General features: G+C 30.8%; 1 protein-coding gene across 4 annotated transcripts in view; it reads left to right on the forward strand.

The window, feature by feature from the left end:
• LOC147064476 (glycine receptor subunit alpha-2-like) overlaps positions 1–14,654 on the forward strand; it is a 180,026-nt gene that overhangs the window by 63,980 nt on the left and 101,392 nt on the right. For all 4 annotated transcript variants that reach the window (XM_085957654.1, XM_085957657.1, XM_085957656.1 and 1 more), the window contains exon 2: positions 1,479–1,555. In XM_085957654.1, the coding sequence (XP_085813780.1) occupies positions 1,479–1,555 (77 nt within the window). The remainder of the gene's footprint in view (positions 1–1,478; positions 1,556–14,654) is intronic.

Below are 14,654 nucleotides of genomic sequence, written 5' to 3' on the forward strand. Positions count from 1 at the left end.
TACATATTATATTACTATTCATAGTAGGTCATAATAAGCATTATATGAGGTAACCCAGTTAGCAGTTATTTTTATGCAGTGTGTTACGTACCTAGTAATAATAGCAACTTAGTGTTACGAAGTATTTTGTGATTAATTTACATAGTATTAATTGAGTTGTACAGTATCATGATCGTCGCACTCGATTTAAAGTGCGTCACTCGGTTCTCCCAGGTGACCTAATTAATTGTAGAATAATATTAGTATTATAGTGTATATTAATAAAAATGCGACATAAACTAACAAGCATATGAAAAAATATCAAGATAAAATTTACCTGAGTAATAAAGCTTTCTCATGAGTTTTACATTTTTGTTTAAAGTATATTTTAGGTACATAATATATTAATTAGACGCAATATTTAAAAAAAAAATGACATTTTTTATAATAAATAATAGTATAATGTCAAGTTTTAGTTTTTATTTTGGTCCAACCGAATTATCTTGTAAAAATGTCCGCTTATTGAATTAAATACATATAATGGTTTATTCACATTTATCCTAATCATATTATCACGTACAAAAAATATTTATAAAACTTCCCAGCTTAAAATACTTCACAATATTATGTAATACTAATTCCACTTAATTTAATATTAATCAGGATCGATTTCATCCGCTCAAAGTTATAAATATTATCAACTGGTATAAAATAAACAACTATAAAATAGCATTTTAAAATACGAATATTTAAAAAAAATTCTAAGAACTTTAAATTAAATCTTTGAGGTTGTGATGAAGGGGTGTAGAGATAAGGTCGTTGTTGTTTGGATGTTTCAAGAAGAGTGTTTATTTATCGATACAAAAATAAAATATAAATACAATGATAAAGATGACAGCGTGATGTTACAATCACGGGTACGGGTGTACCACTGATGAGATTGACTATGTATTATTAAATTGACGGCAATGTACCGAGAACGACTGTTGACTGTGTCGAGTGACCGGACTCGATGTGAGTAGTAAGCCGAGTGATGGACTCGGGGTGAGTGAGGATTTATGAATTGTCCTTCCTACTTATACAAATGCAGTTAATACATTGTCGCGATTAAATAAATCATAATATACCCTACTGATCTACTTATGATTGAGGAAATGCTGAAAATCGCTTCCGCTTCATTGCTTTGTTTTGATAATAAAACATACATATCATAAGAATGTAACTCATGAAATGCTGAGTGATATGATTGGTACAAATCAATTAAATTTACCTAACTAAACATCAGAATAATCGCTTTGGAGTACTGCTGTATAACGCGAATATTAATATTTCAATAATGAATAGTTACACCAAGAATTAACAGTTAATTCCATAAAATAATTTAAAATAGGCACTTCACTATCCAATTATTTTAAAGGAGGAAAGTCGACCAATTTTAAATGCTAATTCATTACACAACTATACCGTTCTGATCTAATCCATATTTATTTTCTTTTCAGTGCCTTCTGCAATCCAAATAATTCCGAAAGCCATGGATTTATACTAGATGCAGACTATAATAAAAATCTACCACCGGGTGAGTAATTTACTTATTGTCTATCCATTGTTAATTAGAGTAGGTTAAGTATTAAATTTAACAAATTTTATAAACTAGACGTATACCGAAGTTCTATATTGCAATAATTTATACTTAGACACAACTAATTAAATATTTTTATCAAGTTTTCCCATAAATAAATAGGGGTTGTTTTTAATTTCCTATTTCTAATAATGTAATAATGTAGGTATACTAAATTAATACATTTTTCAGGCATTGCATATATATTATGACTTGTGAAATGAAATGTGTTGTTTATTATCCATAGTTTTTACGATTATTTTTCATGTAAAATCGTAGGTATTTTGAATTAAGTATGTATCAGAAAATTTCAAAAGATTTTAAAATTCTGCATTGTTAAAATTCCTTATCATTAAATGTCATCCTCTGTCATTAAAATAAAACATAAATTATTTTTACTTCCAAATGTAGACTATGTATATTTTTATCCATCATTTAGTATACAATACAAATCAAAGTATTTTTTATTAATCCAAAAAACGTACGGTACGGTTCACTTGGCCAGTTACATAATATAAATTGTATGCAATATATTTCGCCGTATCACAGTTCACCGTGAGAAATCGTATCGGAAAAATATAGTCATATATTAATGTGATCAAAAAATGACGCGATGTTCGTGGAACGTTATCAATTTTATTAGCTCCAATAATAAAATTATTCTAATATTTATTGTTATTAAATTTTGTGTATTTAATTTGCTTACCTATCTATTTTCTTCTGCCTCTTCTTTGCTTTCCGATGGTTTTAATACCTATTTTTCATAGACAAAATTTTTATCTCAATGCTATACGGCCATCGATTTCTAAATCCTCATGGTGAATATGACCATACAGTTTTTCAGACACGCACTTGACCAGATAATTATACTTATTACAAGAATATAATAATATATTTATTGTTTTCGATTTACAAGAATGTGAGTTTTTTAGATTTTTATTTGAATAAGGCTCACAAAAATTATTTTACCGTGATAAACGTATTTATGCATATAATATTGCATTAAAATAATTATTCTATAGTGCACCATTAAATTTCAATGTAAAAATCGTGCGATATTCAAAACAATCTTTGTGACCGACTAATAAATGAAAAGAAAAATATGAACTAGCAACATATAAATTCGATTAATCCAATCCTTATTTTTTTATTTATATGTAATGTAAAAAATTAACCGCACAATAGACAGCATCATGAAATACTACGCCTGTTCTGATATTATGGGGTATATTGAAGACGGCAGACTAATTAGAAACGTTGGTGGAAACGTGAAAATTAATAGTATCAAAGGAAGCGTTATCGTTAAAATAAATTAACTCACAAAGAAGTAGAAAGAAACGTGTAAAAAGAACGGTCGCTTTACCATTTGATAGTGAATGTATTGATTGTTGGTAAATAAAACGTGTGGTATTAATAATATAGCCTTTGATATCCATCGTCAAAAAAAAATAAAAAAAAGTATACGCATTTTTGAATGTCAAAAAACAATCTTATATAAAATTACGTTATGCAAATCATACGAACATTATATTATTCTTAAGGGACTGTTACGTGTTTCTGATATTGTTTCTATATTTAATAATTATTGTTAATGACCTACGGCGAATGCGGAAATGCGGACTTGCCGCTGGTGAAGGTCTGGCCCATCATTAGGGACTTACACTGCAATGCGTGTGTTAAAAAAGTTTCATTTCACACAAGCGGCTTGATCTTTTTTTGTTCGAATTAAAGAGTTATCGTAGATTTCTATTTTTCATGTTATTTAATATGGCGCTATTTTTATCAACTTCGTATACACTGCAATAATTAATATCCCGCAGCTTTCAGGCTGTATAATCGCATGGGTACTACCTAATAGTCATTATGCGTATAATTTATACTTTTATTAAAGCTCTAATGTACATATACGATTATTTATCCAAAAAAGTGGGAACATATATACTGAACTAAACTATACTATAGTTTTAAGAAATATGCGTTTAATTATTATTTAATGATCTTCATATAATATATAATATTATTTTTTGCTAAAACAAAAGGACGTACTGACATTTCTGCCGTAAATAAGTCACGTTATATTTTGTGAAAAATAAACGAAAAAAACAATAACAATGTTTTATCTCAAGTTAATGTTCCGTATAGTTGGGAATTGGCACTTACGCCTTTTTGGCGAAGCAAGCGCAGTTCGATAAGCATTTCGTGTAACAACTACCAGTGAAAATCATGGTAATTTAAAAAGATGCCCGTAGCTTAATTGGAAAAGCATACTGGCGCGAATACACCAGATACAGGTTCAAGTCCCGTCGAGTGTCGTATTTTTTTCTACAAAATGATTTTTTTTTGTGTGTATATGCATGAGTTGTTTTCAAATTATGTATATTCAATATATGTATACATACTAATATATCATCACCACCAGCCGGGGTGGTTCCACTGCTGGATGAAAGCCTTACCTAGCTCTCTCCACTCTTTATGACTTCGTCTATCCAGCGGGTTTAAGGGCATTCCGGTACATAGGTACATATATACAAGACTTATCGGTATGTTTACATTTTAACACTTGCATGATATGACGTTTGTAATATTAACTATAAATATATTATTATTTTATTTGTAGTGTCCCATTTGCACACTTTTACCATGCTCGACAAGTTAAATATATTTTAATGATATCGGAATATCAAAATTTTAAAAATGGCCACAGTAGTCATGGCGGAACGCGATTTAATGTCACTATTTAAGAGTTTAGCTTGTGTGGTTGTATTTTACATATTGTATTGACGTTATTTCTATGTAACGTAGCCTGATATTGGATGAATCTAAGGATGAGTATATACGAATACATCTGTGCATATTGTTTAAAAACTAACGACACTTAAACAAATATGCGTTCAATTCAGTATACAGTACACTTATAAAGATAACAATATATAAATGTTGTGGTTGAGATGCGAAACTCATTTATATCGCCCATCTACGGCTATAATCAGTATTACAGAAACATAACTAATTGTAACTTATTCAAGTAACTTTTATGAGCATGCGAAAGGTCAAGGAAATAATTAAAAATCATTTCAACTTCTCACCAATCAAGGTGGCTATTATAATTGTTTTGAGCAGTAATTAATGGTTAGAATTAAAAATACACTCCCCAAATTTACAACCTTATATCAGATACTTAACGAAAACTGAATTAATTCACCATCATTCAAAATATGTGTAATTTATCAATGTTGCCAAGAATTGGCGTAATTTTCTTTCTTTTCCTCAAATGGATATTAACATTGTTGCGTGTTCAGGGACCTTTGTAGGCCATAGACCGAACATAGACTTAATTTCACACCTTCCAAATTGCTTTGGCTTTAATTTTGGAAAGAAATAAAAAAAAATGACCGTGGAACTAACTGCGTGAAGGTTTTCTATACACTAATAGTGCAACGAGGGAACTTTTATGGATGCTTTGACATTTTGAGAAAGTTTCTTAATTTGAATCGTTTCACTTAAGAATACAATAATGACCTTATGTGATAAAAATATAGTTTCGGTACAGCTCGGTTATGTGGAATACAGCGGCAAACACATTTTGAAAATAGTCAATATACTGGATTATTTGTTAAGTTAACCTAACCAAACCAAACCTAACCTAACCCAACCTAACCTAACCTAAACTAACCCAAACTAACAAATAATCCAGTATATCGGGTATTTTCAAAATGTGTTTTCCGCTGCATTCCTCATAACCGAACTGTACCATAATTTCTTTAGGTGACATACCTAATCGAAAATATAACCGCGTTATAGTACTTCAATTTTTTTTATAATAATAATCTAGTATAAACATTATTTTGATAGACTAAACTTACTTACATACAAAATATTGGTTTTGAGATATAATTTTTGGTAATTCTACAATAATTCAGCTTTTAAACTGTAACAGCCTATATAAGCCTACGTTTAAAACAATCTTAAGATAACTTTCAAATAAAATATATCGTTCTGATGATGGGTTTTAGCCCTAAACAACTGTTAACAAATAACATACCTACCATAAAACAATGGTGCACAACCTATCTGAAATAAGGGCCAATTTATCCATTTTCTAATTTTCCACGGGCCGCAGTGGGTAAAAGTGTTGAATTTTTTTCTTCTCTACCATGTCCGATCCTAATAGGATCATAATATGATATGGGCTTCCACAGAGTAGAGATTTGTATTAACAGATTTTGTTTTTACGAGAAATGGATGTCAGCCACTTGCTCAACCTATTAGGTCCATACCCTGACTCACACACATATTGAAAAACAATATGTGTACTTGCCAGACCCAGGATTCGAACCTGAGACCCACGGCGTGATAGTCCAACGCTTAAGCCGCGCGGCCACCGCGTTTTGAAAAATAATGATATAATATTATACTTTACATTTCATCTACTTTAATCATTCTCCACTCTCCATTAGGTGCATATTTTGCTCAACATAACTTAGTATAAGGGAAATCAGAATTTTGTCGTATTCAATGATAAATTCGGTGACGAAGTATGTACTTGTTATTTTAGGCCGCATGCAGTCAACGGTTTGTGAATCACTACCACAGAGCATACAACACTCAAATATCATAGAATTAACAAAAACTTTCAAAAACTTATTTCCAAACCATTATAATAGAGTTCAAGCAAGTAATTGCCAGATTAATTATTTAACAAATTTAATAAATAATTTTATTCCTACATGAGGAATATAAATTAATGGTATTTTTAGAGAGGCTATCCTATTAAATAACGATTAAATATTTAATTAATTGGATTTTAACATTGATATCGTAAATTCGTTTGAAAATGTATTTTCAGTGAAAGGTCTTAAAAAGAATTTTCTTTGTGATTGTTTCTCTGTGTATGATAACTTATCTCATTATAATAGTATATACATAACGTTAGTTATTTTTAAATAACCAGCATGAGATAAATATGTTCTGCCAGTGAGCCATTTCTGATAAAGGTGTAGGGCACCTCAGTGGCAACGGCTTTAGGTTAAGAAGAAAGTCATTGAAAAGCGCGAGAGGTTAAAGATGAGATATTGTCACTTGGCGCTCACATGAGGTTGCAGGTAAAAAGCGAGTCAGATATAGCCTCTCATTAATAATACAATATTATAAGAAATAATATATTTATTAATAATATTAGTATTTTATTGGTAACACTAAATATATCAACCAGGGTCGATTCACAGATGTCCATAGCAGTGAAATCTTCGCCCAGCCCTCTTTAGTCTTTTCCGTCCCTCTTTCTTCGTTCCTACGTACATCCACTGAACTTAGTGAGTTTTTTGATGGTCCTTTGCTTATGGTCGATTCGTGTTCTTTGTCTACCATACTATAATTTCATTTATCCATCAATGTTCTACTCGCTGAGTGTCTTGTCTAGCCCGCTATCATAACTGGCTTATCTATTGGTTTATTTTGTGATCTTTCGGCGTTATACCCATCATGACACGTTACACTAATCATTGTTTTTGGATTTTTCTTTCATTAAAAATACATGCTTTACATGCGTAGGTACTGGCAGCACATATCGGTTAGGCACTTTACGCTTTGATATAATGGGACGTCAATTTTGGAGATACTTTGGCGGTCAATGAAGGAGAAGGCGGGTGATGAGTTGAAGGCAGCAGTGGTCTGGATGGATATAGATGTTTATTATCTTGATGCAGAGTACAGAGGGTTATAATAGTTGGAGTAAGCTAACGATATATAGTATTGCGGTGAGCTGGGTGCTCAGACCAAGCCGCGATCCGGTCGTGATGATGATCGAGACGAGCTCGGGAATCTGTGCTCAAGAGACGAATGTAGAATGGCAACTGTCAATTAAGAAGTGAGCGTTGACTGATAGCAATCGTCTTTCGTTATTTACATAAAAGCAATCAATACATTACACGAGCCACTATTTTATCTAAGTTAATGAGTCATACTTGTCATTGCTAAACCAGGTTATGATTGAGGAACCAGCTGACCACAGTGTCTAACGACTACGAGGTGTTTTTATGAGCAAGTATGAAATAGCCGATTGCTATGTCATTGCCTGTAATAAAAACGCTGATGCTAAATGAAGCAATTGATAATTAAATGACTTGTTGATTTTACGTTGTCGAAATTCATGCTGACTCGGTAGGTATATGGTTACTATAATATTATTCAGGTATCAAAACGCGCTCCATACAGTTGGTTTCCGGCATTAATCTATACATCATAATAAACCTCAATATAAATAATGTAATCACTTCCTGTTTTTAATTGTAACAAAATTTAATTTGTTAGTAGTTCGAGCAAAAATATGCAAATTCAAAAAATGCATTCCACACAACAAAAGAACAATTACGGTACGTTTAAAGGAATGAAACTTCTTTATCGAAATGTAGAAAATAAAAATATTACAATATGCTATAACATTTGTTTGACTTGCAAATTTTACCAAGCTTCCTTGAATATTTTATAAAATTGCATGCTTTTTCGCATCGTCTGTATAAACGGGCGACGGAGAATTATAACTATAAAAACCAACTTAGTAGAATATTGATATTATATTAATATATTTTTATTCATTACTGAATATCCACGAATTGGTAAAAATGCTAATTATTGAAAATGCTTTATTTTAACAAAACCTATAAATTATTATTGTATACCAAATTAAAAAAAAACTAGAAATAAGTTGGACTAAGTAGGATCTGAAGTGACATCTTTCTTATCGGGGTAAATGCTATTAGGGGCTGTCCATATATGACGTCACACTCTAGAGAGGGGAGGTCTGATATCATGTGATGATTTGTGATAAAGGGGGGAGGAGATCAGAGAAAAAATGTGAGGTCACAAAGTGAACAAAAAATATAAAAGAATTTTATAACATGAGGATCGGGGGTTAAATTTATGGATAAAATGTTTCTTTATCTGTTAATATGACGTAATATAGACAATGATTTGAGTTACCCCATCTCCACCCGCCATGTATATGCAGCCGCGGCTTGTGCACGACCGCCTTCCATGATGCTATAAACGTGTCAAGAATGAAAAGATTTTAGTGCCACACTTCCTTGTTCCAAAGCGATGCTGCACTGATGTAGCAACCATGCACCTTAGTGCTTAAAGAAAGAGTTTTAGAAAATCTTGACTTGCTCTGCCGCCATTTATCTTTAATTACATGAACTGTCCTCTGTACACGTAATATAGACATGTAAAAGGTTATGTGACGAAATGTGACAATTGGGGGGGCTTAGAACAGCTAAAATCGTGTGACGTCATTGAGTTGCTTAGAGTCATAACTCACATATTCAAAAAATCGAGTTTTGAGATAATCACAAAAAACCACCAGAGCACTGTTTTTTGTAATTCGAAGAAAAGTATTGATCTCAATTAAATATTAATGAGTAAGTGAGTCGATTTACAATATTTTTTAAAAATATATTCAATACTCCTAAGGCTGGAGACGCACAGCACACTATGAGAAATAGAGTTCATTGATTTGTTAGTAAGGCCTTGAGGACAGAACATTATTCATTGAAAAATGTGAGTTATGATACCAACAGTCAACTTTGTCAACGATTTTCACATGGTTTAAAGTGACTTTTGATGACCAAATATTTTTTTTTATATAGATTACTGCCTTTAGAATCACTGGGTATATTTAACTCAAAAGAGACAAAATTGCAAAACATGAGTTATGACTCTAGGCGACTGATATGTGGATGATCCCTATCCTTTAAATTAAGCTATCGATCTTATAATATGCTTTGATAATCAAAATTATATTATTTTAGACCAGTGTATTGTAATCAGTTAATACAACAATGTAAAACAACCAAATACAATATAATTATAATATATATTTTTTTAATAATTGAAGTTGACCCATATGTCAGTTCAGTTCTAAAGGGATTAAAATATACAACGTGATAGTTTAACACTTATGATCCAATAATAAAACTCCGAGACATTTTTCATTTTTACTGCCCGAATAATAAAACATGGTAGTCTTGTTCTTAATACATTTTTAATATTAGATATAACACGGAAAATCAAAACGAATTACACTACAATATTGTATTCAAATTGAAGTACTTACAGCTAATATAACATTGTGATATCAAAAAATATAAATTTATGTCTGTGATTTGTTTGTTTGTTTTGAAAATCGAACATAAAACAAAATAATCGACTAGTATGAACATTGATTAATTTATGATATTGTCAATTAACTCATTTAGTGCTAACACCACGACTGGCGCGTTCGGAGTACTTGGCCATTAGATATAATTAACGTGTTATTTAAATGTGGTAATTAAAAGGTAAAACAAATAATAATAGCAGCCGTATCGTTAGTAGTGATGCTTTTTAAACTTTGTAACTTGGTCATTAATTGTTGATTTTTGGTCTCTTTTGGACTATGTTGTAGGTTGAAGCTGGACTGAGAGTATTTAAAAATACTAAACCAAAGTAACTGGAAAGCATCGGTACTGGAACGTCCAGGATGGAAAAAGTTTTTGGTAGTAGTTAAGACCCATCGAGGACAGTAAATTGAGTAGAAATACTAAAAAAAAATATCATCATAAGCTTGGATTAATCTACTGCTCAATACAAAGCCTAGGACCATTAATTCAGTCGGTGTTGATTAAAATTAACTATTTTTATAATCAATAAATAAATCGCAAGATTTAACGGCCCACATGCTCAGCGTACGTCAAAATGGAGCTTTTATGCTATTTTCAAAACATGATCCTGGACATTTCTTAAACGTTGTAGATAATCTATTTACATAATTTTGAAGCCTTATTATCCTATATATTTATTTTAAATATTTGATGACTGCATAAAGTATTTTTATTACATAAAATAGTATTCTTTTAAACCTCTCGCTCTAATGTTTTAGAATATAGTCATATTTCCATGTGAAGTGGTGTTAAGATTTTTTATATTTATTAACTTTTAAAAGCATTTATAAAACCATTAGTAAAATTTATGTCGACATTATTATAGTGAAATATTTACAATAAAAAATTATATTGATAATCTCTGTGATCCCAAATTTGATAAGAATTAGGCATTTTATTATTCAAAAAATGGGCAAGATTTACACATTTAGAGATACTTTTAAAGATACTGATTATAATCTATATCTTTGACCATTCAAATGTGATAAACATTCTACGAATAATGTTTGCTTTATAATAATTATTGACCTAAGAATAAGGTAGTATTTTTTTGAAATACGCCATTTCTATTGGCATTTCCCAGTGGCTAAGTTACAACATACGGCCGTAGCCATAAATTGACAAACGATAAATGAAGTAGGGAGTAAGATCATGGTAAAGCGCGTATTGACTGACTAACTGACTCCATTGTACCTAATAGCTATTTCCTAACCATTCAGTTCAATGTATTATTTCGATTGTGAGTACGTTGATAAATAGCGGATCACAATTGATTGGGAATGCCATTATATCATAACCTCCCGGTCTATCAGTATTTCAATATCTGTATCGCTCCGCACAGCATCTCACCTACTGAGTCTCTGACCTCGGAACAGTATCATAACTCTTGTAACATAACTCGTGTACTGACTGTTGACGCCGCAATAAAATCCATAGGTACAACCACCAAATCTCCACTCTTCATCTACAACCCCTGGTGTCCTTCTACCGCGGGCTCATCCCTCTATAACGAGACCGCCAAATGTGTATCGTAAAAATATATAATTTTTCGTTTGAATGAGCTTATTGTGGATAAATCAATTGAAGCTATAACGAAAACATTAAGAGCATACTTCAGTGAAACGGCAAATAATTTTCAGCAATATGTGGGACATAATTTTGCATACGTTGCCAGTCGGAGACCGATAGTCGACCTGTCAGCACGTCAATTTATTTTGTGATGGCGTCGGAGGAATTAATTAATTAATTAATTAATAATTAATTTTAAATCGTGTAAAGATGACTAAAAAATGTTACGTATTTACTCGAAAAACAAAACAAGTCAATGAATGAATTATTATTATTACTTAAATAACAATAAACATAACAAATAAATGGACGCATGTTGAATTTTTATGACAAATTTATGTTTTGTTCGTCACGCGTCGTTTGTACAATCTGCGCGTCGCGTAGTCACGATCGTTTTACACCGTGCCTCAGCTTAAGTATAGCCTTAAGAATCTAACATCACATAACGGATAATGTTACTAATGATGAAATGCATTAACTTATTTCAATAGTCTATTTTGGTATGATGTAGGTACAATAAAAACAAATTATTAGCAATTTGTCCAAATTAACCTCCAATTGAAATGATATCGGCAGATTGTACCTATAATGTCGTGTAAAATTTCTCCGGCCTCATTCGAAATTTAAAAAAACGCGCGCGCATTCTTTAAAATTGGCGGGGAATAGATTTCTTAGCCGGTGCACCTTTCCTTCTCTGCCACCGACCTTGAACAGAATCACGCGACAATATTTCCCGCGGTAGCTTTTCTCTCAGCTCACACGTAACGTAGCGTGCGATGTGACTCAACAGCTGGCCATACACAGCGGAAACTTCCGGCAACTTGAGAAATGCCACTGCAAAGCGTTTAAAACAATGATAATACACTTAATGGATATTGCACAATAGCAACACTAATCGTTATATCGCGTATTTGATTCGAAAATAATTAATTATTAAACTTCAACTATGTATCAAAAACGTACCTAATATAATATGGGGAATATATATTCGCACAATTGAATAGACTGTTTTCACAAAGCGCTGACAACATTTAAAAAGATGTTCGTCACATCGGAAATGGATGATATTCACAAATCAACTACAACAATCAAATGATCGATTTGCACTAAGGAAAAAGTAGTCTTCACGTATCAATATACTATTGTAACCCAATTAATCGTAAAATAATATAAACACAATGAAAATTAGGTTTAATGATTTTATACAATATTTTGGCAAAACATAAGTATGTATTAGGTTTTAAAAATTATTTAAAAAGTGACGTTAATTAAAACTTAGGTAATTGTGCCGCAGATGCCGTCATGATTTTTTTTTACGAAAACAGTTTATTCCATGTAGACAATTATAATAAATACCTTTTTCTGTCGGCGCATAGGCTTTTCGATCTAATAATTGTTAATTTAAAATGCTCATAGATTTTGATACTTACTGCATTATCACAAACTAAGATTATATTAGGTAATATTAGGTAGGGGTAGGTTAGGTTAGGTTAAGTTAGGTTAGGTTAGGTTAGGTCAGGTCAGGTTAGGTTAGGTTAAGTTATATTAGGTTAGGTTAGATTAGGCTTAGTTCAAAAAAGATACTTATACAATCTCATGACGGCATCTGCGCCACATTTACCAAAATTTATATCGATGAATCGAAAAAGATAAGTATACCTAGGTGGTGTTATTTGGTTGTAGATTTACATCAAATAATATATATTTATATTACTGCGTTAAACATTAATTATATTGACACCTAAGCATCATTTTTGCGATTGCCTTCTAATAAAATTGTATTGTTACAATTATTAGTTTGACATTTGTGAATTTCTACCTTTTCTTTGTGCGATATATTATTTATCGGTGAAAACAATTTTACAAATGTGTGCAGTTGTCAAAATTGAGTGAATTTATATTTACAATGAGTGATTTATGATTTTTGTTTTGTGAAACAAACTATTTTATGTGATTTCATCTATTTATTTGTGAAATCATTTAATATATGTGAAAACTATTTTCCAAATGTTAAAGTTATTTTTTTTTGTGAATTTTGATTATTGCATTGTGAGATTAATTTCCACCCATATAATATGTTTTATTTCTCCACAGAAACTTTCGATAACGTGGTGGTAAATATTATAGATGCAGTTTTGTTATTTTTAGATATTTTTAAACAAATATTCAGAACTTTTTTTAATGTGGCAAAAGCATACAGCCACAATTGTTATACTAAAAATATAACAAATAAATTTTATCGTCATGAAAAGAAATGCATGTAGGTATATATCATATAATATCAATTCTACTGAATACTTCAAAAAATACAGGAAACAGATACACTTTGAACCACCTCTATCCATTGATATTGTCTATATTACTCTATTTCTTTATAAAAATTTAGTCTATGAAAATAACTGTCATCCAATCTCGAATTGGATTGTGGAAAAACACTATACGATGTCAAATAACCGTCTCACAATGAAAGTATAACCATTTATTTCAGAAAAATGGAAAAAAATACTATTACTACATTCTCATGATGGATTTGTAGCAAGAAACATCTCTTAACACAATGCTTACGGGCTCTTTTAATTAATTTTGTAATTAACGTGTTAATTTGCATTTGAAAAGTAATTAGAAAAAACACAATTTTGTGCGGCCCGTAAGCTATGAGTTTTAAGAAAAATATTTTAAATTTTGTATAATTAACAAAAAATCTTTAAAAGTTATACTACGAAATGCCAGTTCCATTTATTTTATATTTATTGCCCCTAAACATCATAATAAGATTTTTTTAAATAATCAATATTAAGTTGGTATTCAACACTTAAATCTTTTCATATTATTATATTTTTTAGGTAACGTTACGTGTTAAAACTGCAATAAAATCCGATAGTGTCTGTTCTTTTTGAAAACACTGAAAATAATTTACTGCACACTCCGTCATTTAAAAAAAGAAATGAACATAATTTAGATGAAGAGATAAGATTAGATGAACTGTAAATCTATTATTATAATGAATTACTTTATAGTTAATATGTACATTTACTTAAATATTTGTTTTTTTAAATCAATTCAAATGCAAGTATTGAACATAATCATTTTTGGCTATATTACAATTGGCATGTATCGGCATTCTCTAAATACTTTCTCGGCCAATTCAACGATTTTTTTGTATTTGTATCCACCACGTCATCTTTTCTCCTCCATATTAATTATCATTCCACCACAAAATGTAATTTTATTTAACAACACCTAAGATTTTTATGAGAACTCTCACCACATTGATATTCATCTTTCTGTCATGT

This window comes from Rhyacophila brunnea, unplaced genomic scaffold (assembly GCF_057557595.1).
Source record: "Rhyacophila brunnea isolate RB1 unplaced genomic scaffold, BYU_Rbru_1.0 scaffold_7, whole genome shotgun sequence".
NCBI lineage: Eukaryota > Metazoa > Arthropoda > Insecta > Trichoptera > Rhyacophilidae > Rhyacophila > Rhyacophila brunnea.